Source organism: Corapipo altera, unplaced genomic scaffold (assembly GCF_003945725.1).
Source record: "Corapipo altera isolate COAL_440 unplaced genomic scaffold, ASM394572v1 51, whole genome shotgun sequence".
NCBI lineage: Eukaryota > Metazoa > Chordata > Aves > Passeriformes > Pipridae > Corapipo > Corapipo altera.
In genome coordinates this window covers 1621820-1645808 of record NW_020884892.1, presented here as the reverse complement: position 1 = coordinate 1645808, position 23989 = coordinate 1621820, and the positions used below count along the sequence as shown (strand labels likewise).

General features: G+C 40.0%; 1 protein-coding gene across 1 annotated transcript in view; it reads right to left on the bottom strand.

Moving 5' to 3' along the window:
* The window catches only part of COL22A1 (collagen type XXII alpha 1 chain), a 221166-nt gene that overhangs the window by 31366 nt on the left and 165811 nt on the right, over positions 1-23989 (bottom strand). The window contains exons 31-43 of the mRNA XM_027645748.1: positions 23710-23763; positions 22415-22456; positions 20421-20453; positions 18581-18634; positions 18151-18204; positions 16966-17019; positions 14714-14767; positions 13060-13113; positions 11606-11710; positions 11080-11124; positions 8754-8831; positions 5960-5995; positions 4996-5049 (exon numbers count right to left, since the gene is read on the bottom strand). Of these exons, the coding sequence (XP_027501549.1) occupies positions 4996-5049; positions 5960-5995; positions 8754-8831; positions 11080-11124; positions 11606-11710; positions 13060-13113; positions 14714-14767; positions 16966-17019; positions 18151-18204; positions 18581-18634; positions 20421-20453; positions 22415-22456; positions 23710-23763 (717 nt within the window). The remainder of the gene's footprint in view (positions 1-4995; positions 5050-5959; positions 5996-8753; positions 8832-11079; positions 11125-11605; positions 11711-13059; positions 13114-14713; positions 14768-16965; positions 17020-18150; positions 18205-18580; positions 18635-20420; positions 20454-22414; positions 22457-23709; positions 23764-23989) is intronic.

Genomic DNA, 23989 nt, shown 5'->3' with positions numbered 1-23989 from the left:
AAAGGCTGACAAAAAGGGTCAAGCTGCAAGCATAGAATCATAGAATCAGAATAACCTGAGTTGGAAGAGACCGACAAAGATCGATTCCAATCCTGGCCCTGCACAGGACAATCCCAAGATCACATCATGTGCCTGAGAGCATTTTCCAAACATGTTTTGAACTCTGTCAGGCTTGGTGACCACTTCTGTGAGAAGCCTGTTCCAGTGTCTTGCCACCATCTGGGCAAAGAACCTTTTCCTAATATCCAAATTAAACCTTCCCTGGCATGTCTTCAAATTGCTCAGAGCAGAATCAAAACTCTAGAATGATGGCAGGGAGGATATAAATGCATTTGACAAGCTAATAGGAGAGGAAACTGGAAAAGAGAAATCCAGTAAATTAAAATTAAAAAAAAAAAAAAAAGAAATTAGTCTGACCAAAAAACTATATGGCACTGAAAAGAAATGCTGCTAACATGATGTGGGAAAACGTGTAGACCCAAATAACAACCAGTGTTGAAGAGCTCATAAAGTTTGAACACTTCCAGGAACTTGCAGCCAACAGTGGCTGGCACAAAGTGGAATATCCAATGAGTGGTACAGCACACCAATACAGAGAAAAAATGTCAGCAATGAGGAGGTGTGATGCACAGGATCGAGAGTATCAGTCTGCAAAATCTGACACATAGGAATGATTGTTAACTGGGAACTGAGGGAAACTGTGATGATGTTATGCTGAAAAATGATTCTCAGGTGAGTGGTGCATGGGAAAATACATGACTTAAAAAAAATCTATAATGAAACATATAAGTGTATAAAGAAAGTGTGTAAATCATAGACGCTTATGGTGGGATAGTTCTGTTACACGACTGAAAATCAAACTTGAAATGCAATAATTTAAATAGGTTATAAGTCACAGCAATAAAGACACAAGAGGAGGTTTAATAAGTGTATTCTGGTTTGGGGTGTAACTACTCTAAAAATACCAAGAAAAGCTCCTTGTAACTGTCCCTCTAAGTGCAGAGGAAAATCAACCTCAGAAAAGAAAATCCTGCTTTTCAAATCCAATGACAGTAATATATGCATCCACAAAGGTTTTGTAATTATGAAAGTAAACTCAGGGGAAGATTAACTTCCCAGTAATGCTGGAACTTAGTTACCATGAATAATTAAACTAATTAAATATTGATTAATTAAATGTTTATGTTAATTAAAATTATCATAATCAAAGTACAGAAAGGGCCTATTAAACAGTGCCCTCACTGCTAATAGTAGGATAAGAGAATGTCTCATTCAGATTATTTCCTAATCTAAGAGCACTGAGTAGTTATGTTGAACAGAAACATTTTATCTCTCAGCAGACAGTCAGAGGATGATTCCCAAAACATACAGTGTAAGGGTATTTGGCCAGAGAGTGTCTGCTCCTTTGGGATTATCTGGTCAAAGACCTTTTTTCAATGCAACAAGGGAAAATAAGGAAAAAGACATAAATTAGAACATCGAGGACACAAACCTGACCAACAAATAAGGATGGCAGTGATGGGAACCAAATCTGGAAATTCACGCTAATTGATGAATGCATGTGGAAGTGTGAGGAGGCTTATTCCAGCAAGATTATCTGATCCAGGACCTTGTCAATTGGGAAACTAAGGGAAAAGGAGGAAATCAGAAACTAAATATGCCAAGACACAGAGAAAACAAGAAACAAATCTTGTCACACGCCAATTGATGGGCTATCAGGAAACCACAGGCTGCACTTCCAGGGAGACCAGTCTGGACTTTGCAAGTGATAAGATTGTAAACCAGGGTGACTCTGAACTGGGAGGGGTGCAGGAATTGGTAGAGCCGGGGAGATGCATGAGGGGCTGTGTAGGGGAATGGACAGCAGAGAGTAACAGACAGGGGTAGACAGAAAAGGGTGTAACAGGGGGCTGGTCACACATAAAAGAGTGCTGGTGGATGCATTTGATTGGCTGAGCTCTTCACCTCATCACCATGGTTTGTCCTATGGTCTTATATCTTCCTATAAACTTTTCATAGAATCACAGAATGGTTGGGCTGGAAGGGACCTTAAAGACAATCCAGTTCCAACTCTCCTCCCATGGTCAGGGATACCTTCTATCAGACCAGGTTGCTCAAAGCCCCACCTAACCAGGTCTTGAACAATTTCAGGGATGGAGCATCCACAGCTTCTCTGGGCATCCTGTGCCAGTACCTCACTATATGCACAGTAAGGAATTTCTTCTTAATATCTATCTTAAATCTACCTATCAGTCAGGAGAGACCTGAACTGCAGCAGCTGGAGTAGACAGCCATGCATATAATATTACTTAACATGTATAAATTTTTTTTTAGAATTCTCAGACTAGGAGTTTGGCCAGTTTCTCTGACAGAAGGTACTTAAGGCTACACTATTTTAATACTGCAGATTAAAATCTGATTTGGATTATATTTTTCCAAAAGCAAGTAATTTTTTTAAGTGACTGAAGGCATTAAAGCAGGCACAATATACAGTAGTTCTGTTACAGAACAAATTAGTGGTATCATCAGGAATAAAAAAGACATAAAAAACTCCACTTTTCGGGCTTTAATAATCAGAGCTTTAGTTAATCAGAAAAAAGAAAAAAGGCAATTAAAGATAAGAAAATAATCTATATGGGAGAAGACAATATCTCCCAGCTTTGTTCCAGAATAAGAGAATTTGTAGGGCTTTATGGGCATAATGAACTCCACAGGACAAATAAATACCAAGCCTTTTGCAAAGAGGAACAGAACAAGGCCAAACCAGCACAACTGTACTGCACACCTAGACAAGCATTTTCAAAACCTAAATTTTAATAAAACAAGACACTGTCCTGAGAACTCTTGATATTTGATTGAGTTGCCAACAGATATTTTAAAAGGTGACCCTGAGCAGCACTATCAGAAAAGAAAAAAAGGCACATGTTTTTAGGGCACTAGAGAAAAGTTAGAAGATAGTCATGTAAAAAAAAAAAAATTATTCACCTATGGGACATAATTCTAGCCAAAACTATTGCAAAAGAAGTATTGACTCTTTCACCCTCCCAAATACAATTGTAAATCTGTTTTGCAGTGTCAGAGAGTACAACAGCTTATGGCAGACACTTCCACAAGCATCTGATGAGTTTGCAACTGAAAAAAACAATGAAAAGAATAATTTAATGTATGTAAATGTGATTTAAAAGATTTTTTTCTGCCTCAGAAAAAAACATGGAACACATTTGCAAAGGCCACAGCAAAATACAAGACTCTGAGGCAAGTCATTAAGGCAATTGACACTGAATGGCTTGGGAGTTGCATGGCAAATTCGTATTAGCAATTCAAATTGGAGCTTTCCTAACTGATGCCATACTGTTTGAACACAGCAGAGTACAAAACTGGGCATGCTTCAGAGAATGCAGGAACACTTCATTGATATCCAAGAGGGCATAAACAGAACAAAAAATGCTCTGTACTAGTTAAGTGAAAATGGAGATCAAGAAACTGCGAATGCATGATCTTGTCAAAATAGGTTATCCTTGCTGTAACACCAGAAATGCTGGAATGTGCAGTAAGTGTAGAGAATGTGTTTTACAAGTACCACGAGGAATGGTTCTGTTTGACTTAATCTTCTCCAGGGGAAAAAAAAAGGTTGTAAAGACTGCAGTGCTACTTCTCCAAGAGCTGACCGGTTAACACTGGTCTGAGAAGAGTCAGAGATACTGAAAACCTGCCTCTGGCACTTGCCTCACACAACACAGTTGTAATAAACCCATCTATCATATCTCATGTTTAAAACCTCTTGATTAAAAATCTCAGCCATCTGAAACAAGGTGAGGAGATCTAGGGATAGTCAGCAGGACACAATCAATCCCACATCCGTAGCTGCTCAGGGACACAGGGTGATGGAGGCAAAGGACCATTTCTAGTATCATGGGCTGTGGAAGAATATTCTGACATTATCATTCATCTGGTGACCAAGTATAGAATGACAGAATTATAGAATCATAGAATGGTTTGGGTTGGAAGGGACCTTAAAGATCATCTCATTCCAGTTCCCTGCCATGGGCAGGGACATCTTCCACTAGACCAGGTTGCTCAGAGCCCCAGGGCCTTGAAAACTTCCAGGAATGGGGGCATCCACAACCCCCCTGGACAACAAGTAGGTGGGAAGAAAACTTTTAGGCTACCTGATGTATGTCAATAAAGCCATACTAGAGCTGAAAATTGCTTGTTGTGGAGTTATTGGAAACTGGTACCCATTTCAGACGTAAAACATCAGCATCATGAAACAGTGCTGAGAAGGAGAGTTACAGAAGGTCACTGCCCCATCCCCACAGTGTTCCCTCAACAGGCACAAATCCAAAGATCAATCAAGCCTTTCAAAATCTTCAGAGCCTCCTTCAGAGGACTGGTTTCCACATCGCAGAGAAAAAAATGCTCCTCTTTCTGATTCAACACTGCAAGAGAACCAGGCAGTGAGAGGGGACAGTTTTCCAGCTGGGATTCTGCCACTTTCCTCCCTATTCCTCAGTTCTATGACTCACCCACTGAGACAGCAGGAGAAAGGACAATGTATCAAGAGGTTAAAATGTCATCCAACATGAACAATAGCAGCAGCAAAATGAACTCATAAAGAACTTTTTTCAACAGCTGTGGCCCTGTTTTCATAGAAATACTACAGGAGTACTTAGAGACTTCTAAGAAGTTCCTAGAGAGCTTAACAACCATCTTTTTCCAGTGTAGAATCATTCCCCAGCGTATGCTGCCATTCTCCAGTGTCATTTTAAAATTGTTCAGTGGTGAAGTCCACCACTTTCCTTGAGGCAATCCTTATCCCAACTATTTTCCCATCTGACATCCTAACTTGTAAGAGCTCCACTTCTGTCAATCATCTCCCTTAGCCCATCCTAGTAACACTCAGTGACTGCAGTTGTCTGTAAGCATAAATTTTCAGGAGTATTAGATTCAAGCATTGACAAATTTATTGAGCACTTACACTTTTTTTTTACTTACATCCTGCCCAGGAGGCCCCTGTGGTCCAGGGATACCAGGAACACCACGGGGACCCTGGAAGGGAGAGAACAGACAAACACAATAACATGAACAGCATTTATGAAGCGCCTCTAAGCTGAAGAAAAGAAATCCTCAACCTAATAGTTATTGAGGTAAAATTAACTAGCAGTTAAACAACTATGAGAGAGTTTAAGAAAAAATATAATTAAATCTCACAATGCACTATTCCAGTATCCATCATTTCTGTGCCTCAAGGGACTTCATGAGCATCGCTAAAGTCAAATTTCACATACATCGACTGGAAAGATAATAATGACTCTTTATAGGAGACAAGTTTTTGAACAGGGAGAAAATATGAGTGAGCACAGGAAGGTAGAGGAGAAAAGAAGGTCCAGCTCCTCAGTGCCAAGCTATTGCACTGGCTAGGACAGGCTGTTGTGCTGGAAATTCATGCCAGTGTCTGTGAGAATATGATACAGTTATCTGTTTCACAACAATGGGTTGTGTCCTTGTAAAACTGAATGTTGAGGAACTAATTGTGTTTGGTGAATACCAAAATCTGTAAGATTTCATTAAGAAAAATGCTTAAAAACTGTTTATTTAAAACCTTTGAGGTTGTGGCTATAAGGCATAGTAGTGTGTCCTGAATTATGTACCTTAATGTATATTTTTGAATGAAGGGTGAAAAAGTAGCTGATTCTTTCTCCTGTAAGATTATTGACACATAAGGAAAAGTTGTCCCCAGGCCAAGATTCTCAATCAACTCTTTCCCACAACTCGATATAGGAGACAAGGACCTGGTAATGCACAAGTCCCCTTTGGAGGGTCAACCACTCTGTGACCAACTCTCAGGCAAAACCAAATTAATTACATGTGCCTTCATGAAATCACTGGTAGAAACACAATTACTATGGTTACCCCCCTCTCCATAAAATTTGGGTATAGCTAGAAAGACATACTGTACCAGTGACCCTTTGTCTCCTGGGGGTCCTGCAGGGCCCTGCAAACAGAAAAGACACAGCAATAAAACCACTTAAAATTTACATTCCCCTTTGGCTGATCAGGGAGGGTCCTGAAGCATTAAGGGATTATTTTCTACATTGGTCTACATGGCTGTGCACAGGAGTGTGTGTGCCCTGAATATGCCCTTTGACAATCCATGCTCAACCTCGCCCCTGGCTGGCTCTGGGGACACAGAACCACACAGAAACACAACATCTGTTGGGCTGGGACATCCCACAGGACCTCTGAGTTCTTTAATTTAGGTCAAAGCAAGAAGTTTAGTGCTTTTGTGTATTCTATCTGGTTTGGGATGCAACTTAAAAAGGAGCAGCTGTGTAGAGTGAGGTGCTAGAAAGTACTCCTGAAGGAACACCACAGAATTGGTGCAGTACTTGTATCTAGCACAGATGAATCAATCTGGTATCCCAAACACACACAAAACAAAGCTTATCCTCACATCCTTGGGGCTGTGTTTGAATAAATTGGCTCACACTATAACTCCTCTCCTTTTTCTTCCTGTTTCAGGCACAGTAACTCACTAATCTTCATACAGTCCTCCGTGCACGACACCTTAATGTTGCACTCAAGCAACAGCTGAATGCATAATTCTGCACCCACGGTAATATCGACAAGGCAAAGCAGGGCAAGATGGAAACCCTTCTACTTATTCAGCACACACACCCATTGGGCAACTTCAGCATAAACATGTGAATTCACCCCAGTTCTCACAGAAGAGCAGTCCCCTCTTCTACTGGGAAGAATATACTCTGCTAATGCTCGAGTTTATGGCTCAGTGTTATGTCAATTGTAACTCAATACTTTAACAGATAAGGTAAAAAAGAATGCTCATTTATAAATACTTTTTGTGCAGGGAACAAAGCCTGAGAGAGGTTAAGGGCACAGGAGGAAATAGAGTGAGTGTTTCAATTAAAAAGAATTGCTGGTTTGCAGCTCTGAAGCTGAAGTATTATAAACACAATTTGGTTACATTGCTAAAAGAGGTGGAGACTGACACTTTTAATTCAGTATGTAATATGCACTGAAGCAGCTCCACTGATTTTATTCTGATTTTTTGTTTGATTTTTTTTTTTTTCTGTGGGATTCAGCCTGATAGATTCGGGGTTATACAGTGGTTTTTATAAATTCCAGAGTCTGTGCACTAGACCTAAGGTTATGATGGAAAAAACAGTGGAAAAAAACCATTATAGTCATCATTTGTTTTTGTGGTTTTTTTTTTTTTTTTTTTTAAGTATTTAATGAGGCAGATTAAATAAATAAAACTTATATGAGAATAGTGTGGTGTGTAGGTGGCTACACATCCTGACAGTGGGCAAATAACAACGACACAAAAAAAAAGCAATCTACTGGTATGAGACAAGTGATCTCTGCATTTGTAGTCAAGTTCTTAGTCATTTGTTTTCCAGGATACGAGGATGCTAAAGCCCCAATGAAGAATAACTTTGTCATCTTGCGTACATCAGGATGCAGAAGTGAACTCATTTAACCCTGTACTGAATCTAAAAATCTGTGATTAAGAACCACCCACAAGCTAGTGACTTTCCAACAAGCCAGATACTTATTTGTTAACTTAATTTTAGTTTTAATATTAATGACTGAACACTAAGAAATGCAGGAAAACCACTGCTGCTTAGATAAATCTTAACAAATTACACACAGCCAATATTCAGTCACAGGTAACCCCGTGACGACTATGAAGGCCATGACACAGTCACGCTGTGAAACATGACTGACCCAATCTGCTTTAACTAAGATAGAATTCAACATGGTGAAAGCAACTATTAAGTGTCAGTATTACCAAGCAATACGACTTGTCATTTCAAGGCAATTCCCTGTACTGACTGGGAAAATTATATCTAGATAAACAGAGCATTGATAGCCAAACATTTACTGATTGGTACAGGATCATGGCATGTACAAGGTATTGTAGGAGAATAAAAGAATGCAAGGTTTCAGATGTCTTCTAGTAATTACAACTAGAAAAAAAGTTTGCTTTCTCCGGAACATATTTCAGTAGCAAATTCAGTGCAAACCTGGAGGTCCCTGGGCAGGGCTACAGCCACAACACTCCCAAATCTCCCTCATCTCAAGAGGAGTTGTGCATGAGAAGTACCGCAGTGATCAAACCCTAGAAATAGAAAATCCGAATTTTCCAGAGCAGACCCTCAGATACACCTTGTGACCTACTAATATGCAGGAGATGAGGGCAGAGCCAGATGAGGTCCAACTAACTAAATGTTTGTGGGAAATTATGGGGATGATGGTCCTTTTGGAACATAGCAATTTAAGCAATCTGATTTTGTATTTTGCTATCAGAATGTCACTATGTCACTGATGTGGGCATGTGTGTAACAGTCATCCCTCCAAATGGCATAACAGCAAGGTTGCATCTGTCCAGTACACCAGAGTTGCTGGCTCAGCACAGATCTCCACTCACATCCACAACCAGCATGTCAGTATGATGCAGAAAATTCAGGAGTGACAACCAGTGATACCAATAATTCCAACAGCAGTTTTTCTACCTCTCTGTTTCAACTAAAACTGAATGCATCAGGAGCCCTCAACAACAGATGCGTGATATCTGAGCCACGAATGGCAGCCTCTGCACTAGTCTGAAATTTGCACCTTTAGAAGGTCAGATGTCCCACAGACACAGTTGAGCACAGGCAACACATTCCTTAGGTGGTAAAGGGTAATTTTTCACCTTATTACAGGTTGCAGCAGAATCTGCTACTTACAGGAGGTCCAGCCAGGCCGATTCCTGGCACACCTCTGTCTCCTGGCTGTCCAGGGAGGCCAGGAGCTCCCCTTTCACCCTGAAAAAAAGGAAGAAGTTAAAGGCTTTGTGCACTGATGAGAAAATGTGCTGAAATGTAATCAGGTTGTAGAACATCGCACTGATACATCCTGACCCGATTCTGCCCACAGAGGAACAATATCAGGCCGTGGCAGGAAGGGTGACCTGGCACAGTTAATGTCTCATCATGCCAAGAAAACTGTCCTCTTCTATCACAGGAGCCCTAGCCCATCTCTGAGAACACTCACACAACATCAGAGTGTACCATGTCATATGTGAGTGGGAACACAACCTCTGTAACTATTTTTCATTTATTTTAGTGCACAGCATCCAATTCCCAGCATTTCACAGAATCATCAAGGTTGGAAGAGACCTTCAAGACCATCTAGTCCAACCATGAACCCAAGACCACCGTAATCACCCCTAAACTATATTCCCAAGAGCCACATCCAGATGCCTCCTGAATACTTCCAGTGACAGTGACTTCATCGGAGTATCAGGAACTCTCCTTGGCTTGGGGAAACCCTAAGCACTATAATACACTTTTGGCTCTCTCTATTTCTATAGTAGGTGGCTAAGTCACAGAAATTGCCATATACAGATTACTTATCTGGGGAAGACAGAATTAAGGCTGTTTTATTACATCTTAAGGTACTCCTTTCCTTTACCAGCATAGACCTACTCACAGTAGCGTATGAAATTCTTCTGGTGAAAAATAAGTCAACACTTCTACCACTCTCTCTTGAGCACTGTACTACAAAAGGAGAGCGCTCCCCTCTAGAAAACAGGATTTTCGAAGCAAAACCTGATTAGCACAGAAAACAACTTGACTCTGTTCAATGGACACTGCAGACAGAGTGCTAAGAAAGAATTCAGTTACAATACTTTAACATCTGTTTTCTAGTTATAAGGAGAAATCAATAAGACTTTTATGGATTGCATTGCAGGTGTAAGATGTGATCTCGCATTTGTAGTAAATTTATAAAAATGAATCTTATTTATGTCATTTATTATGACATTATTTCTAGCTGTATAGAATCATGATACATAAATTGTTACCTAGGGATTCTGCCCACCCAAATTTCCATCTACAATAGCTCCTATTTTTTCCCTTTCTGTCTTCTTAAACTAATCTTATTCCATCAAGAAACAATACTGCTAGGACAGTGAGAAAAATTATATTCTGATTAGTTCAAACACTCCAGCAGAGTGAGATAACTTCAATACAAAAAGTTCAATAGTATTTTCTGTGCACAATTAAGATTCTTACCTTCTTCTGTGGATATTGAATGGAATATTTCATGAGATTGCTTTTAGTGTTTTTTTTCTGACTTTTATGTTAATTCTCTGTCTATTTGTGTGTGTCTTTGTGGGTGTAGTGTGTGGTCTAAACTGTCAAAGATATATACAACAGGCTACAATGCATTTATACAAAATGCAGCAAAATAGAAAGAAATATTCATAGCAGTTTGGTTATTTCAAAAGTGTGGGACCTAGTTGGATTGAGTCTCATAATGCTATAATCTTCCTTATAACATTTACAGAATCTCTTTGAACATCCTATTCTTCATCCAACCCAGATCAGGACATGGTCAATTCAAAGAGGGGAATTTCTGATGTGTTTTATTGGAGATTCAAGCACAATCCAGATGCTTCTGGAAGAAAAGGTTTTTGCTGGTTTGTTCCTTTCTCTATTTGCTGTGCAATTGTAAGGGAATATGCAACATTTTCAGCAGAAGAAATTACTGTTATTAACCTCATCAACTAGTTAGCTTTTGCCTTAACTACAATATAAGAGGGCAAACCAAGACTGTCTGGTCCCACTGGAAAATAATTCACACCTCCCTGGAGAGCTGAAGGGAAGGAGTGCTATGGAAGAATGCTCTTTGAGGACCTGACAAATAGTCTCAAGAGCAGATCATCCTTGAGCCATGAAATGTCTCTCTAGCAGTATGGATTAAAGGGTCCAATCACAGTTTCCCTGAAAAAAAATGTGCATTTAGCCCTTAATCTGTGTTGAATTCACATTACACTGAAGGAAATTTTAAATGTGCAAAGTGTACACAGCCAATTTATATCTTAGTATCTACATCAACAGACATACTGGAATAATAGAGAAAGGGAGCTCCAAAAAGTCTAGGACTGTGTTTTTGAGTGAAAGCTTCACAAACTCAATTTTTCAGGGGAAAAAAGACCATATTTTCACCATAATTTTTTTCCAGTTCAAATGATTGAGAGTAACACTACACGAAGAATTCCATGATCACCTTATGTCCAAAGGGTCCTGGCAAGCCTGGTGGTCCTCTTTCCCCCTAAAGTGGTGGAGGCAAAACAAGAAAACAGTCACCATTCAGTCAAACAGGAGCCTGGACTTTGATATAGTCCCTGCAGCAAGTACCACCACCAGCCCCTACCCCAACTTAAACACCATCCTGGCAGTATCTTACTGACAACATGTAAGCAAATTAAATCATCTGCCAACTTGGATAGAATTAACTGCTTTTAGGGACCCTCCAGCAAGCTAATAATTTTTTTACTGGTCACAAGGTCAATGGCTACTCCTCATGGAGGTGTCCATTTTCAGGGGTCACCACAGCACACCAAAAGGGGTTCAATGTTCAGAAATATAGCTTCAGTTCTCTCTGCCATTTTAGATGCAGTGCTATGATCAGGGGCATTTTGAACAGCCAGACCTTTCATGGATTCTGGTAAATCCACTGTTCTCCTGCAGAAGTCTTGCCTGTCTGTCTCATGTTGAACTACTCAAGAACAAAGCTTGCCAGCTGGACTTACCGGTGCTCCATCTTTACCCTTCCCAGGCAAACCTGGCTCTCCAGCAGGCCCTGGCACACCAGGTGGCCCAGGAAAGCCCACTTTTCCTTCTTTTCCAGGATCACCCTGTAGAAGACAATCCATCAGAACTCTTAGTAGACTAATAAAGACCATTCCTGTCTCAGGTCTTTCCCTGGGGCTGAAAGATATGTCTTTTTTCTAGCTTTCTCTTATGGTTTCCTTTTGGTATCATAGGAAACACTCTTTTATAGAAAGTCTTTCCTTTCAGTAGTCTCAAGGTACTTGTAATTTCCCTTAAGGAAAGAAAAAGGAGACTTCAAACTTTAAACAGACCTCGAATTGCCACGTTAGCACATCAGACACTCAGTAAGTGAATTGGGAATAAGCATGTTGAAACTTTGAAATCTTAGATAAATGATATAAAGAATTGGCTGCACACATATAATCCTTTACACAAAAAGTTGACCAAGTTTATGACAAAGTCTGGATCCAGCCACACCTAAATTCCCCTCTGAGGAGTTCAGAATGCAAGGGGATCCTTCCTGAACCTCATGACTCCATGGAAGGGTCTCCCTGACGGTTCTGTTTGACTCTGTCCTTTATGCAGTAAATAATCAAGAGTACTTGCATTGAATCTTGTTAAATCAATGTGGCATTTACCACTGAACTTTGTTAACTCAGTGTCTTATATAAATAAAATATATTGTTGCTTCTTTCTCAACCTATCCACAATGCTGTATGAGAGCACCCTTGTTCCCTGCCTGACCCTGAGCTGGAGCTCAGTAATTTGGAAGAAGATTTGACAGAAGGGGCTGGGATTCATTCCCTTTTAAGACCCAAATATATGCATGTATGGGACCATGTTTCCAATTAATCATTCCTACTCCAGCAAACAAAGCTCAGGACTCCAGCATTCTGGGCAGGGTGCAGTGTATGACCAAATCACCAACCCTGACCTCAGAAAGCCCATGAGATGGGACATAAGACTGAGGCAAAGCAGGCAAAGTGTAAGCAAGACTACACTGGAAAGCTGAACTAATGGTACGGTTATAACAGCTTATCAGGAAAGCAGAAATCTGTTTTCTAATCATGAAAGACACTTTTCCTTCCAGCTTTGGATTCACAGTGATGAATAGGAGTTTATTAAAATACCAAATGCCAGCTCTTGTCAGGCAATGAGGACAGCAGAAGGTCATCATTTCAAAATGTGTAGTGGTGGCTTCACTCTATCCAGTCATATCTCGGCGGTTTATTAGGTAAATTATAAAACTGCAACAGGGTGAAAACCTTATAGCACATGTAATAGAGGAGTTCAGACAAGATGATCTAATGAGCCCATGTGTCTTAACCGTACATGAACCTATGAAATAATCTCTCAGTTCAAACAGCTTCTGTCCCAGTTACTTAAAATGCCCAAGAAAAAGATAATCAAATCCATCAAAGAACAAACTCACCCTTTCCCCCTTTTCTCCTGCCTTCCCTGGCAGTCCAGGGCCTCCAGGCACACCCTGGAGAGAAAAGAACTTTAGAGCTTAAAAGTTTCTTTGTAGGCAGTATTTGATCCTAAAGCAAAGGGGTAGACCTGCATGTTCAGTACAATCTATCTCAAGGATTAGTATCAGCTCTACATTTCCCAGTACAGACAACCTGTAATCCAGAGAACACCACAGAAGAGCTGTGTGCCAGGTCCTTAAAGGAGGATTTTTTTTCAATACAAAGGGGATCTGAACAGCAAAAGCAGAAATAGACCTAATCCTAGATTTGTGTATTCTGTTTCTACTACTAACTTTCTATTTCATTTTGTGAAACCCTCAGCAGTTTCTGATCCATTACGAACAACCCCCCAGTCGTCAGAGAAGCCAAAATCCTCCCAGTATTAATTTTTTTTATTGCTACTGCTCTCCAGAGCCAAACATTGGGAAACATAGCTATGTTCATTTTATCCTCTATTTCAGTTTTTGATCCTTTTCACATCTTGGGAGTTCTCAAAGGATTCCATGTCAAAATATAGATGATTTAGAGCTCTAAATTAGATACTGTAACTTCCTAACTCACCAAAACACATTTTGGAGTAGTACTCCATTTTAAGATGTAAAATCATGTCTTGGCACCATTAAGATTGAATTGACCTCAGAAAGGATGTGATAATTATTTTCCTTTCTGCACCATTAAAAACTGTTTCCTACTATATTAGCTTTATAGGTAATATATTGGTATTATTGGTATAGAAGTTTGCTTAATGAAATATGAAATTGAAAAAGGTCTTAATTTTCAACATCGCTTTTCAGTATGAATTTAAATCATTAAATTGATACAATTAAATCAAAAGTATCTTAACAATTAGTAGAAAGGTAATTTAGGTTGTCTTGGATCGCTCAGGTAATAAACTCTGGCTCAAAGAGTCCTCTGTGCTAAATCACTGTGCTCGAACACATTATATTGAGCACATATATTATATATATAATATATATATATATTAGGAGGTCTGAATGGTGTTTTTCATCTACTCCAGGCTAAATCCAGAGAACTTCAGGAACCAGAAAGAAAATTACACTAGTCGATCTGGGATTAGAGTTAGTCCAAAGATTTTGCCAACATGAAAAGTTTTATCATGCACGACTTTATAACAGTGATGAACATCTACCGAGGTAAGGGGGACACCACATTGATTTCAAGGCTCTGATTGTAGGATCAAATGCCTTCATGCTTTCATAACAAAAAGGGGAGTTTACCATGCTATTTTTGTATCAAGAAGTCATGATTATAATAGGAAAGGACAAATGAAAACAAGGCAAAGATAATAAAACCAGAGCGACAATAACCATTGAAATTTTTGTCTTGAAGAGCTTGCAACAAAAATCGCTTTTGACATTTTGGTGAGGAATGAAGCAGCTCCATGCCTCCCTCTTGCTAAAAATGAATATGAGATGTTTCATGGATACACCATTCCCAGGTGCCTCCAGATCTTTCAATTCAACAATTAGAAACTAGTGTAATGAAACACAGCCTTTTAACCTGATAGTAATCCCCATGGAAGGGAAAACTAAACACATTAAATAAAGAAATCAGGACACAGATGGGAAAACAAATACACTGGTGCATACATACCACATTTCCTGGCAAGCCTCTTGGGCCTGGGGGCCCTGCTGGTCCACTCACACCCTGTTTTGAGAAAATGAAATATGTGTGTACATATGTAAGTCACAACTTGTATCACCATAGGAACAAGATGTTCCAAGAGAGACTGGATTTCATGTCAGACAAGGTGTTGTACAAGTAGAAAGCAAAAAATAGCATCTTTGTGAGAAACTTTTTAGTGTAAAGAAGAAAGAAACAATACAAAATGGATGAAGGCTGTCTTTGGGATCTTAAAGCTACCTTCCACCAAAATAAATCCTAGATCTAGATGAGATGCAGGAAGAAAAGTCTGGGCCAGAAACATCAAAAGAACAGATTTATGTTGATTTGTCATTAAAAAAATCTAGGTCAACAAAATATTCTTTGTTGACAATTCCACCTTGCTTTGGGCAACAAAAACTGAAAACACTTATTTGCACTAAACAGATGAACATCCCAAATCATTGAGAATGTATAGTTCTGAATTATAGGTCTTTTCCATTTGTAGGTGAAAGCTTTGTAGGGTGAGAAAACCCATGTGTGTCCCTAAAAATTCATAGGGAACATTAGAGAACATATATTTGGTGATTTATGTCTCCATAGAGATGATGTTTGGGATTACCGGGCTATATTCAGGTATTTCATAAAATCATAGATTTGGGTTAAAAGAGGCCTTAAACATTATCTTGTTCAACCCCCTGCCAGGGGCAGGACACCTTCCACTAGACCAGGTTGATCAAAGTCTCTCACAGCCTGGTCTCCAGCACTTCCAGGAATGGGGCATCCACAACTTCTCTGAGCAACTGTGCCAGGGCCTCACTACTGTCATAGTGAAGAATCTCTTCCTAGTATCTAATCTAAACCTACTCTCATCTTAAAGTCGTTCCCCTTTGTCCTATTACTCCATGCCCTTGTCACGAGTCCCTATCCAGACTCTTGCAGTTCCTCTTTAGGTGGTGGAAGGGGTTCTAATGTCTCCCCAGAGCCTTCTCTTCCTCAGACTGAACAATCTCAATTCTCTCAGCCTTTCCTCATAGCAGAGGTTTAAAGGTTTCCTCGTTTCTGTGTTATTTACAGGTGCTGGTCTGTGAGTCAGTAGAAATATTTGGAGCAGGGACAGTCTGTGAAAGGATGGTAAAAAAAGAAGGTGCCTGTATATACCTGCATTTCCATATCATTAACATCCTCCTTGTCAGGAGGGCATACAAAGAAGTAAAATCAATGGGTAGGTTTGGTGGAAGGGATTTTTTTTTTTTGCCCTTTTTTGTTTTATATTCCTTCCCAAAAGTACTAAGTGATTCTTCAACCAAGAGTGAAAGAGAGCTGGGAATAGGCAGTTCAGGGTTTAGGGTCAAAGCACTGCTCAGGGACAATATCACAGAATATTCTGTGTTGGAAGAGAGCCACAAGAATCATCAATCCCAACTCCTAAGTGAATGGCCCATACAGGGATCAAACCTACAACCTTGGTGTTATTCACACCATGCTCTAACGTCTAAGCACCAGCCCAGAAAGGAAAACCATGAACACAAAGGTGGAGGAAGAAATTTCAGTGCTCTAAGATGCATAATTTCAAAGTCCTATTCCCTCCTCTTAATCACAAGCATCCTCTATCTCAATCATTATTTCAAAAAGTTCTTCAGTCTTTCTTCCTTCTCTGCTTGCAAAGAAAGTCTGTGGCCCCTTATTCAACCACAAAGGTCTTATGTGCTCTCACAATAATGAAAAGGGACTGAAATCCTCTACTGTTCCTTACCGCACAGCCAGGCAACAGCAGCATTCCCTACAATGCATCTCAAAAAGGGCTGTGGGATGAGTCCTCTGGATGAGCTGGTATTAAAAAAATCAGAATTGACGAGGAAGCCTGAAAGCAACTGTGATCAAAAAGCAATTCAGGCTGCTGATGAGCATCACCCTACTCCAGCTGCCTGCCTGGGCTGGGCTGATATCTCAGTGCAGTCACCAGCTCCACCAGCACCTCACCAAGAAAAGGGATTTCTGTTAGACAGGGGGAGATTTCATCAGTAAGAGATGCAAAATTTCGAGCTGGGCTGACTGAGGCATTGATTTGTTTGGTGCAAATGGGCCTGTTTGCCCACAAGCAGCGACTCTTCCAGCTGTGGATTAGGATGTGCCTTGTGTCCAAGCAGCCTGGGACTCCAAAGCTGGAAGGCATTGACTTCAGTGTCTCTTCAGGAGTGTTACTACCAGGAAAAAATGCTGCAAGGGAAGCAATTACTCACAGTCCCTCCAGGGGCTCCAGCTTCTCCTCGGGCTCCTTTTTCCCCCTTTGCACCCTGAGCAAAAAGAAGAGAGAGATACCAGCTGATTAGACATGGGAGGGGACTGCCTGCCAGACAAAAAGACTTCAAGATGCCCGAATGTGCACTAGGCAATGGTTTTGTTAACTGCTGAGGAAACAGCTCCTGGTTCTCTATGCAGCAAGAAAAGAAAATATAAAAATAAAACCCTGAGACTTAAGAAGAATTACTAATGGCTGATCAACTCGGAGGCTGATTCTCAGCACAGGATGCTGAAACTTGCAGGCATTTATGTGGGTGAAATTCCTTCCTATTCGCAGGCCTACCAGCTATTTCATTTCCAGCTGAACTCTGATCATCTCCCTTCACAGAGGAATATTTGCCTGCAGTTCTCAAAAACAAACATCAGTAATTTAGAAATGGTCAAAATAGATCCCTGGGCAGAGCTTTGTCCTAGTCCTACCTATCACAGGGCCCTTTCTGAAGAATTTTGGCAGGACAGATTCTACTCACTGAAACATCTCCCATTTAGCAGATGTTAGTTAAAAGTTACCTGGTGTTATAGTTTTCTTTGTTTAGGTTTTTCTTCAGAATGCTAAGACTGCTGTTAACCTGTTTAAACTGTTGATGCCCAAATCTTGCTGATTATACAGCTGGGGCACAGCACATATGAAGGCAGAGTGAACACCTCCCCATGTTGACATGAAAACACCTCAGTGATGACTGTAAATAACATGTGCGAGCCAAGAAAGATTCAGAAGATGATTGAGACTATACACCCATTTCACATGAGCCATAGTTCACTCAAGGTCAAATGGACTGGGCTTGAATCTGATTGCTCTGCAGTGTTTTGATGATGTACTGCAGCAACTTATCTGTGAGACCTGTGGCATCAGTACAAGGTGTCCTCTTGAAGGATCATGAATTTGGAAGGAGTCTCTCAGACAATACCAGTCATGCTACAAAAGTACTATATCCTTGAGTTAATTTTTCTCCTGATGCCTGGCCTGAGTAAATACCTCTAAAAAAGTCCCTGAACTTTTAACAATGACAAAGAAGAAATGGGCTGCAAGTGCATAGGGGAAGAATTGTTTACAGTGACATAGACCTTGAGGGCACTCGTCTCTGGTCGTGTCAAAGACTTTCTTCAAAGCTGGGCCCTCTTACCTGGACTCCTGCAGGTCCTGGGGCACCTTGTTTTCCTGGGACCCCGGGTAATCCCTACAAAAACAGAGGGAAAGGTGAAGGAGCTGAAGGAAACTGCTCGTTTCTTCTCATGAGCAGAAGGAGATGATTCTCCCTCCTCCCACTGAGAGAGGAAAGAGTGCTTTTTACAGAAGTGACTATGCAGAACTCTGTCTCTTCTGGGGACTCCAGAACAAGAGCAGTCCAGAACAAAAATGCAGTAGCCAAATGCACAATTTAGCTGGGCCACACCACAGTACAAAGACAAGAACCACTGGGGCTATTTCTGATGAGAGAGACATCCCAATATGGAATAAGCATGTCCCACCCTCTCCTTCCAAAAGAGGCATCTCTCATGTCCTCTCGTTGCTTAAGTTCAAAACTAACTGAAGAAACCCTTGGCTGTACTTACAGGTTCTCCCCTGGTTCCTTGATCTCCTTTCTCCCCTTTTGGTCCAGGTTCAACCTGATATAAAACAACAAGACAAAGAGAGAAAGAAAGGCTGTTTTCATGCCTGGAAATCACACTAGTCCTGTTTGGTAAGAGGCCTCTTTCAATCAGTTATCCATTTATCGTAGTGTGGGATATCAGTTTTGTTTCATCAGACCTAAAAGTCCTTTGCAGAAGCTACTCTAAGACTTGGAGATTCCTGTCTAGACTTCTTGTTCTGTTATGATAATAATTGAAAAAATGTTTAGTTTAAAAGCAGAAAAATTTTTCCCTCATAGAAAACATAGCTGGGGGAATGATCTCACATACAGACAGTTCCCTATCCCAGTTATAAGAGAGGGGTGTTCAGGGTCTCATCTTGAGCACTTCCAGAGGTGTGCACTACGCAGCTATTCCTGATCTCCGGTTCTGTTAACATCTCCATACATTCATGCAGCTTCCACTCCCTCCTGCAATGTCAGTACATTATTTCATGCACCACCATCACTGGCTAATAGGATTAGTTTATTCTTGTTCTTCCTTCTTACAGCAAACTGAAGATGCTTTCAGAGAGAGGTTCCTCAGCTTTGTCCTGAGCTCTAGTACAATAATCAATAAATCCATATTTCTCCTTTTTGTAAATTGAAATGGAAAGCACACGATTCTGGAACTAGCTGGAATAAACCAGGCACTACACGAATACTCATATTTATATATTGATATGAACATATGTATTCAGGCAACAGCAATCATTACTTATTCATTATTTATCATAAAAAGTGTTTCAATTATGCAATCAAGGAAGACTAGGAACATCAGTGATTTTAGCTACATACGCATGCAAGGAATAGTGATCAGTCAAATGCAGAGCCAGACAAATCAGCTTGAATTTTATTCACATCAGCTATTCACCAATCATTTCTACAACACCTGGGAATTGAAAGTCCATTTTCAAATGATTCTCTAACAGACAAAATAAATGCATCTGCATAAATATTACTTATGCTTGTATTTATTATGTCTTATGAATAAATATTATCATCTGTGATAAATAATGGGAGGAATTTTGCTCTACAAATAGCATCCTGTTAGAACAACTTTTAACCAGGCAGTCCCTGATGCCATCTAGTGTTCTTCAGAAAGATAACAGGGCCACCTAAAGTGGCTCAAGGAAAGGGTCCAAAGCTGAAAATCTGTATGATTGTGCCTGGAAGCTGCTTTGTATAATGACCTTTCAAGTCCCAAAACTCTTTCGAGACAGTAGAACAACAAAGCACAGTCAGTACAACTGTAGGCAGGGATGGTGTTACTGAGTTGAAATAAGGCACATATTACCAGGGAAAACAAGACTGCAAAGGGAATAAGTAATTCAACAGGTAAAGTGAGGAAGTTTTATTAATATTCTTCTTTCTTCGACTTTGTCCTTGATATGTGACCTGCACAGTAGTGCAAAATCTAACAGCCACAGACATGTGTAGAGGAATCATCGCTTTGTAGAATCATAGAATGGTTTGGATAGGAAGGGACTTTAAAGATCATGTGCTGCAAGTAGGAAATGAAACTTCATTTTAAGCTTGGTTTAAGAGGCTGGGATAGCATACAACTGTGTTCCAGGCACTGCTGGTTTAAATGCTGCTCTTACCAGAACAGCTTTGGACTTCTCATCATGGCTGGTTACCATGGCGAAGATGCCCAGAACCAGGCACAAGCTGAGTTCTTTACTGAAAACATTTAAATAACTCAGAAAACACTAAGGTGCTGTGTGTCTATCAAATACAAGAGGTGATAACCAAAGCCCATGTTTATTAGAGATGTTACTTACAGGAATCCTGGGGTGTGGGGTGAAGAAGGCTGTCTGGAACAGAAATCAGAGTGTTAAGGATTGCCTATTCTTGAAATGCAATAGTTTGTATTCTCCTTGTCATTACAGATTACACATTCCATACATCCACCAGGCTTATAAACGAGCAACTCATTGTAACATCTGGCTCTTTGGAAACAAGCCCACAAATATCAGACATTTTCTAGAGTATTTGAAATATGAGCATAAACTCAGAAACATCCTGTAGGTCCCACTGCTATGAAACAAAAGAAAACTTCAACCTTTTTATCAAGTTTACTGTTAATGATCTCCAGCTCACTTTTCCACTTGGACCCATCTTCTATATTATTAAATTTCCTGACACCAAGGTTGATCTCGGTGTGTTCTCTCTCTGCTTTGTACCGTGTACATAACATCTCAACATCATTTTCTTAGGGAATACATAGTCATTCTGAAGGACTAGCAACAAAATAATGACAAAGTTTTGTACAAAGAGTATCTTTTTTAAAAGCTGATAAGATTAGGAAGAAAAAATAGTCTTTGAAGAACTGAAGATATGTCAAAATCATCACGTACTTTTAACAGCTGATATAAAAATTATTTCTCTGTAAAAACACAGGAATTTGAGAAGTCAGGCATGTCTTCTCTGTGTCTAGCCATGCTGTACCATGTTTGTGAGTTGCCTTCTCCACCTTTACTAAGACAGACTTATCCCTGATATTGTGATTGAGTCATTCTTGTGTGATACACATGGAGTTTTCTTACATGAAGCATACTTTGGCACAGACAGAAGAGGCCCAACCAATGTCAGGGAATAAATTCTAACACCTCCTCCATTACTGCTTGAAGGTCTCAAGGCACTTGATGTTCACCAACAGACCTTGATTCAAATCAAACTTTCTCCATAATCTGTGGCAGCTGTATCCAGCTGTGGTGAGCAGAGATGATGAGCAGATATCTGCCATTTTTTGCTGGATGTGTGACTGGGATCAGTCCTCTGGTTGCAATGATAGTGCTTATTGCAAGCTGTTTACTCCGATTTTGCTGGAGGGAACTGTGAGGTTTGTGTATTTACATTCAGTCATTGCTGGTTCAATCACCAGTGAACATCACTGTAATTATACTCAGACTCACAAAAGTAATTTTTCAGGCTCATATTTAAAACAATAAATTTTTGTCTTTATGGCCTATTTTTTTGTGGTTTTGTTTTTGTTGTTGTTTTGGTTTGGTTTGGTTTTTTGGGTTTTTTTTTTTGTTTGGTTTGGGTTGGGTTTTGTTTGGGGTTTTTGTTTGTTTGTTTTGTTGTTGTTGTTGTTTTTTGTTTGGTTGGGTTTTTATTAGCAGAAAGGGTATGGGCAGCCAGGTCAGACTGGTTTGTGTGTTGGATCCAGTGCTGAACCCAGAATAATCTGGGCTGAGAGAATCTTTCTGGAATTACAGCACAGCATGGCATCATATGCCAGGGAAGCTCTGGGTGGCTGCATCATCTCTGGAGCTCAATGCTCCACCCTAAAAGTTCATGTCAGTGAGAAGTGAAACCTTTTGCTCTTCCTGGACAATGATGAATTGTTCCCTAGGAAGATAAGCTGTTGTTCACTGGTTCATTGAATGAACCGGTCTTACCCTGAGATCCAAGTGGGAAAAAATCTAGCTCACTCTGTAAAATCTGCAGGAATGTACTCCCTGTTTTCAGCTGTGATTTTCTTCGGACAGCTCCCACAGCTCCTAAACAAATCAATTTAAGTGCTATCACAAGGCAAGGTTATAAAAAATTTGCTGTCTGCAAAGAGGTAAAAGAAGGCACAACCTTCCCCAAAAATAAGAAGACCAAATGCATCCTGATATTGCAAAGGGAGGCAATCTCAGAACAAACAGGTCCTAAAGTTCCTGCAGAGAAGTAAGGAACTTGAAAATATTTGTTTCTGAGGAATTTGTGCAGAGGAAATGTGATGATGCCTGAATACTGTTACAGTACTGAACACAATCTCACTTACTGTTCCAGGTAAGCCTGGTGGTCCAGGGGAGCCCATGTCACCCTGGAGAGAGGAGAAAAACGTAACTAATGATATAAAAAGGTGCCCAAATAAAACTCAACATTACTTGTTAGAAGACACAGCATTGCCAGATGATATGTGACCCAACCCACCAGCTCAGTGACACTGAAAATCCCAACGCACTTCTCTGATGGGTGGAATGTACCCCAGTGTTCTGGTCAGAAATTCTGCTGTCCTTGTTTTGCTGCACGCAGGATTCTCACTTTGTTGACTTTATCACTTTATGATTTTATCATTGACGTGACTTCACAGCTCATTTCTAAACTTACCCCACCCACTGTAGGATATAGAGCTTAATTTGCTTTTAAAATAAAATTTGATCAAAAATTTTGATTGAAAACCATTTTTTAGCTGAACTTCTTTCGTTGATGGAAAATAAAAATCCTATTTTGCATCAAATATTTAAGTTTCTAAGTCCAGTTGTTCCCCTAATTTTTGAGTCAAAATTATACTGTTGCCAGAGTATCTCACAGGCATTATAGTCTGGGTGTGGCAGCTGACATTGACCTTTCTGTGGCCTGTGCTCCACAAACATCAGTACCCTGACGCTTCAAAGCCGAGAACTACAAACAATACTTGTCAGCCTCCCAGATATAGGAGATTCAGGGGCTTCCACTGTTGTCAACTGACCACCCATGAAAGAATTGCCACCGCCACAGATGGTGAAAGTCACTGATAAACTGAGGACTGATGTATCCTAGGAAGAAGAAGGAAGAGGTACCCATATCTTAAATGCTATTGTTGCTATGATGAGGGTAATTTTTTTGTCGTACATCCACAAGCATCTGCAAGGTCAGTGTTTCCTCTTCACCTCCATGTTCACAGGGTTTGAATGTAAATTTTGGTGGACATTACTTTTGTCTAGTTCTCTCATTTTCACTAAAATTAATGTACTTTTGATGGCAGAAGCCCAGACTGTTCCTTAAATTATTGTTCTATCACACTTCAGGCAGGCACAGAAAACGTCTTTAGACTTTATTTCCAGGTTCATGTATATGATCCAATTATAAAATAAACTTTCCTTGGATTAAAGAATTTGTCCTTAATTTCATCAGCTTGCATTGCTTAATAAATGATTGTCTCCATCCCATACAGAGCTATTTTTTCTGCTTCTCTGTAAAGCTCAGTTAAAAGTCTTCTAATCCTCCTCAGATACTCTCCTCTATCGCTTGTCGCTACCCCCTTGTCTCTTTTCCTTCTTATCTAAGGAATATCATGGTCATTTAATTACTTACCTTTTCTCCCCTTTCACCTTTCATTCCTGGGAAACCATCTCTTCCTTTTTCTCCCTAAAAGCAGAGAAATGAAAGCAGGAAATATGCATATTTTGATTTGATTGCATCAGCCCCACCAAGACATCTTACACTTTCAATTATCTTACCTGTCTTTCAAGACGTAGAGCAACCAATTAAAAATGTGAAATTTTGAAGGTGGCTTCATAAAACCACATTATTTTCAAAACCAATGAATATCAACTCAGTTCATGGAAAGGAAACCAAACCTAAAATAACTTAC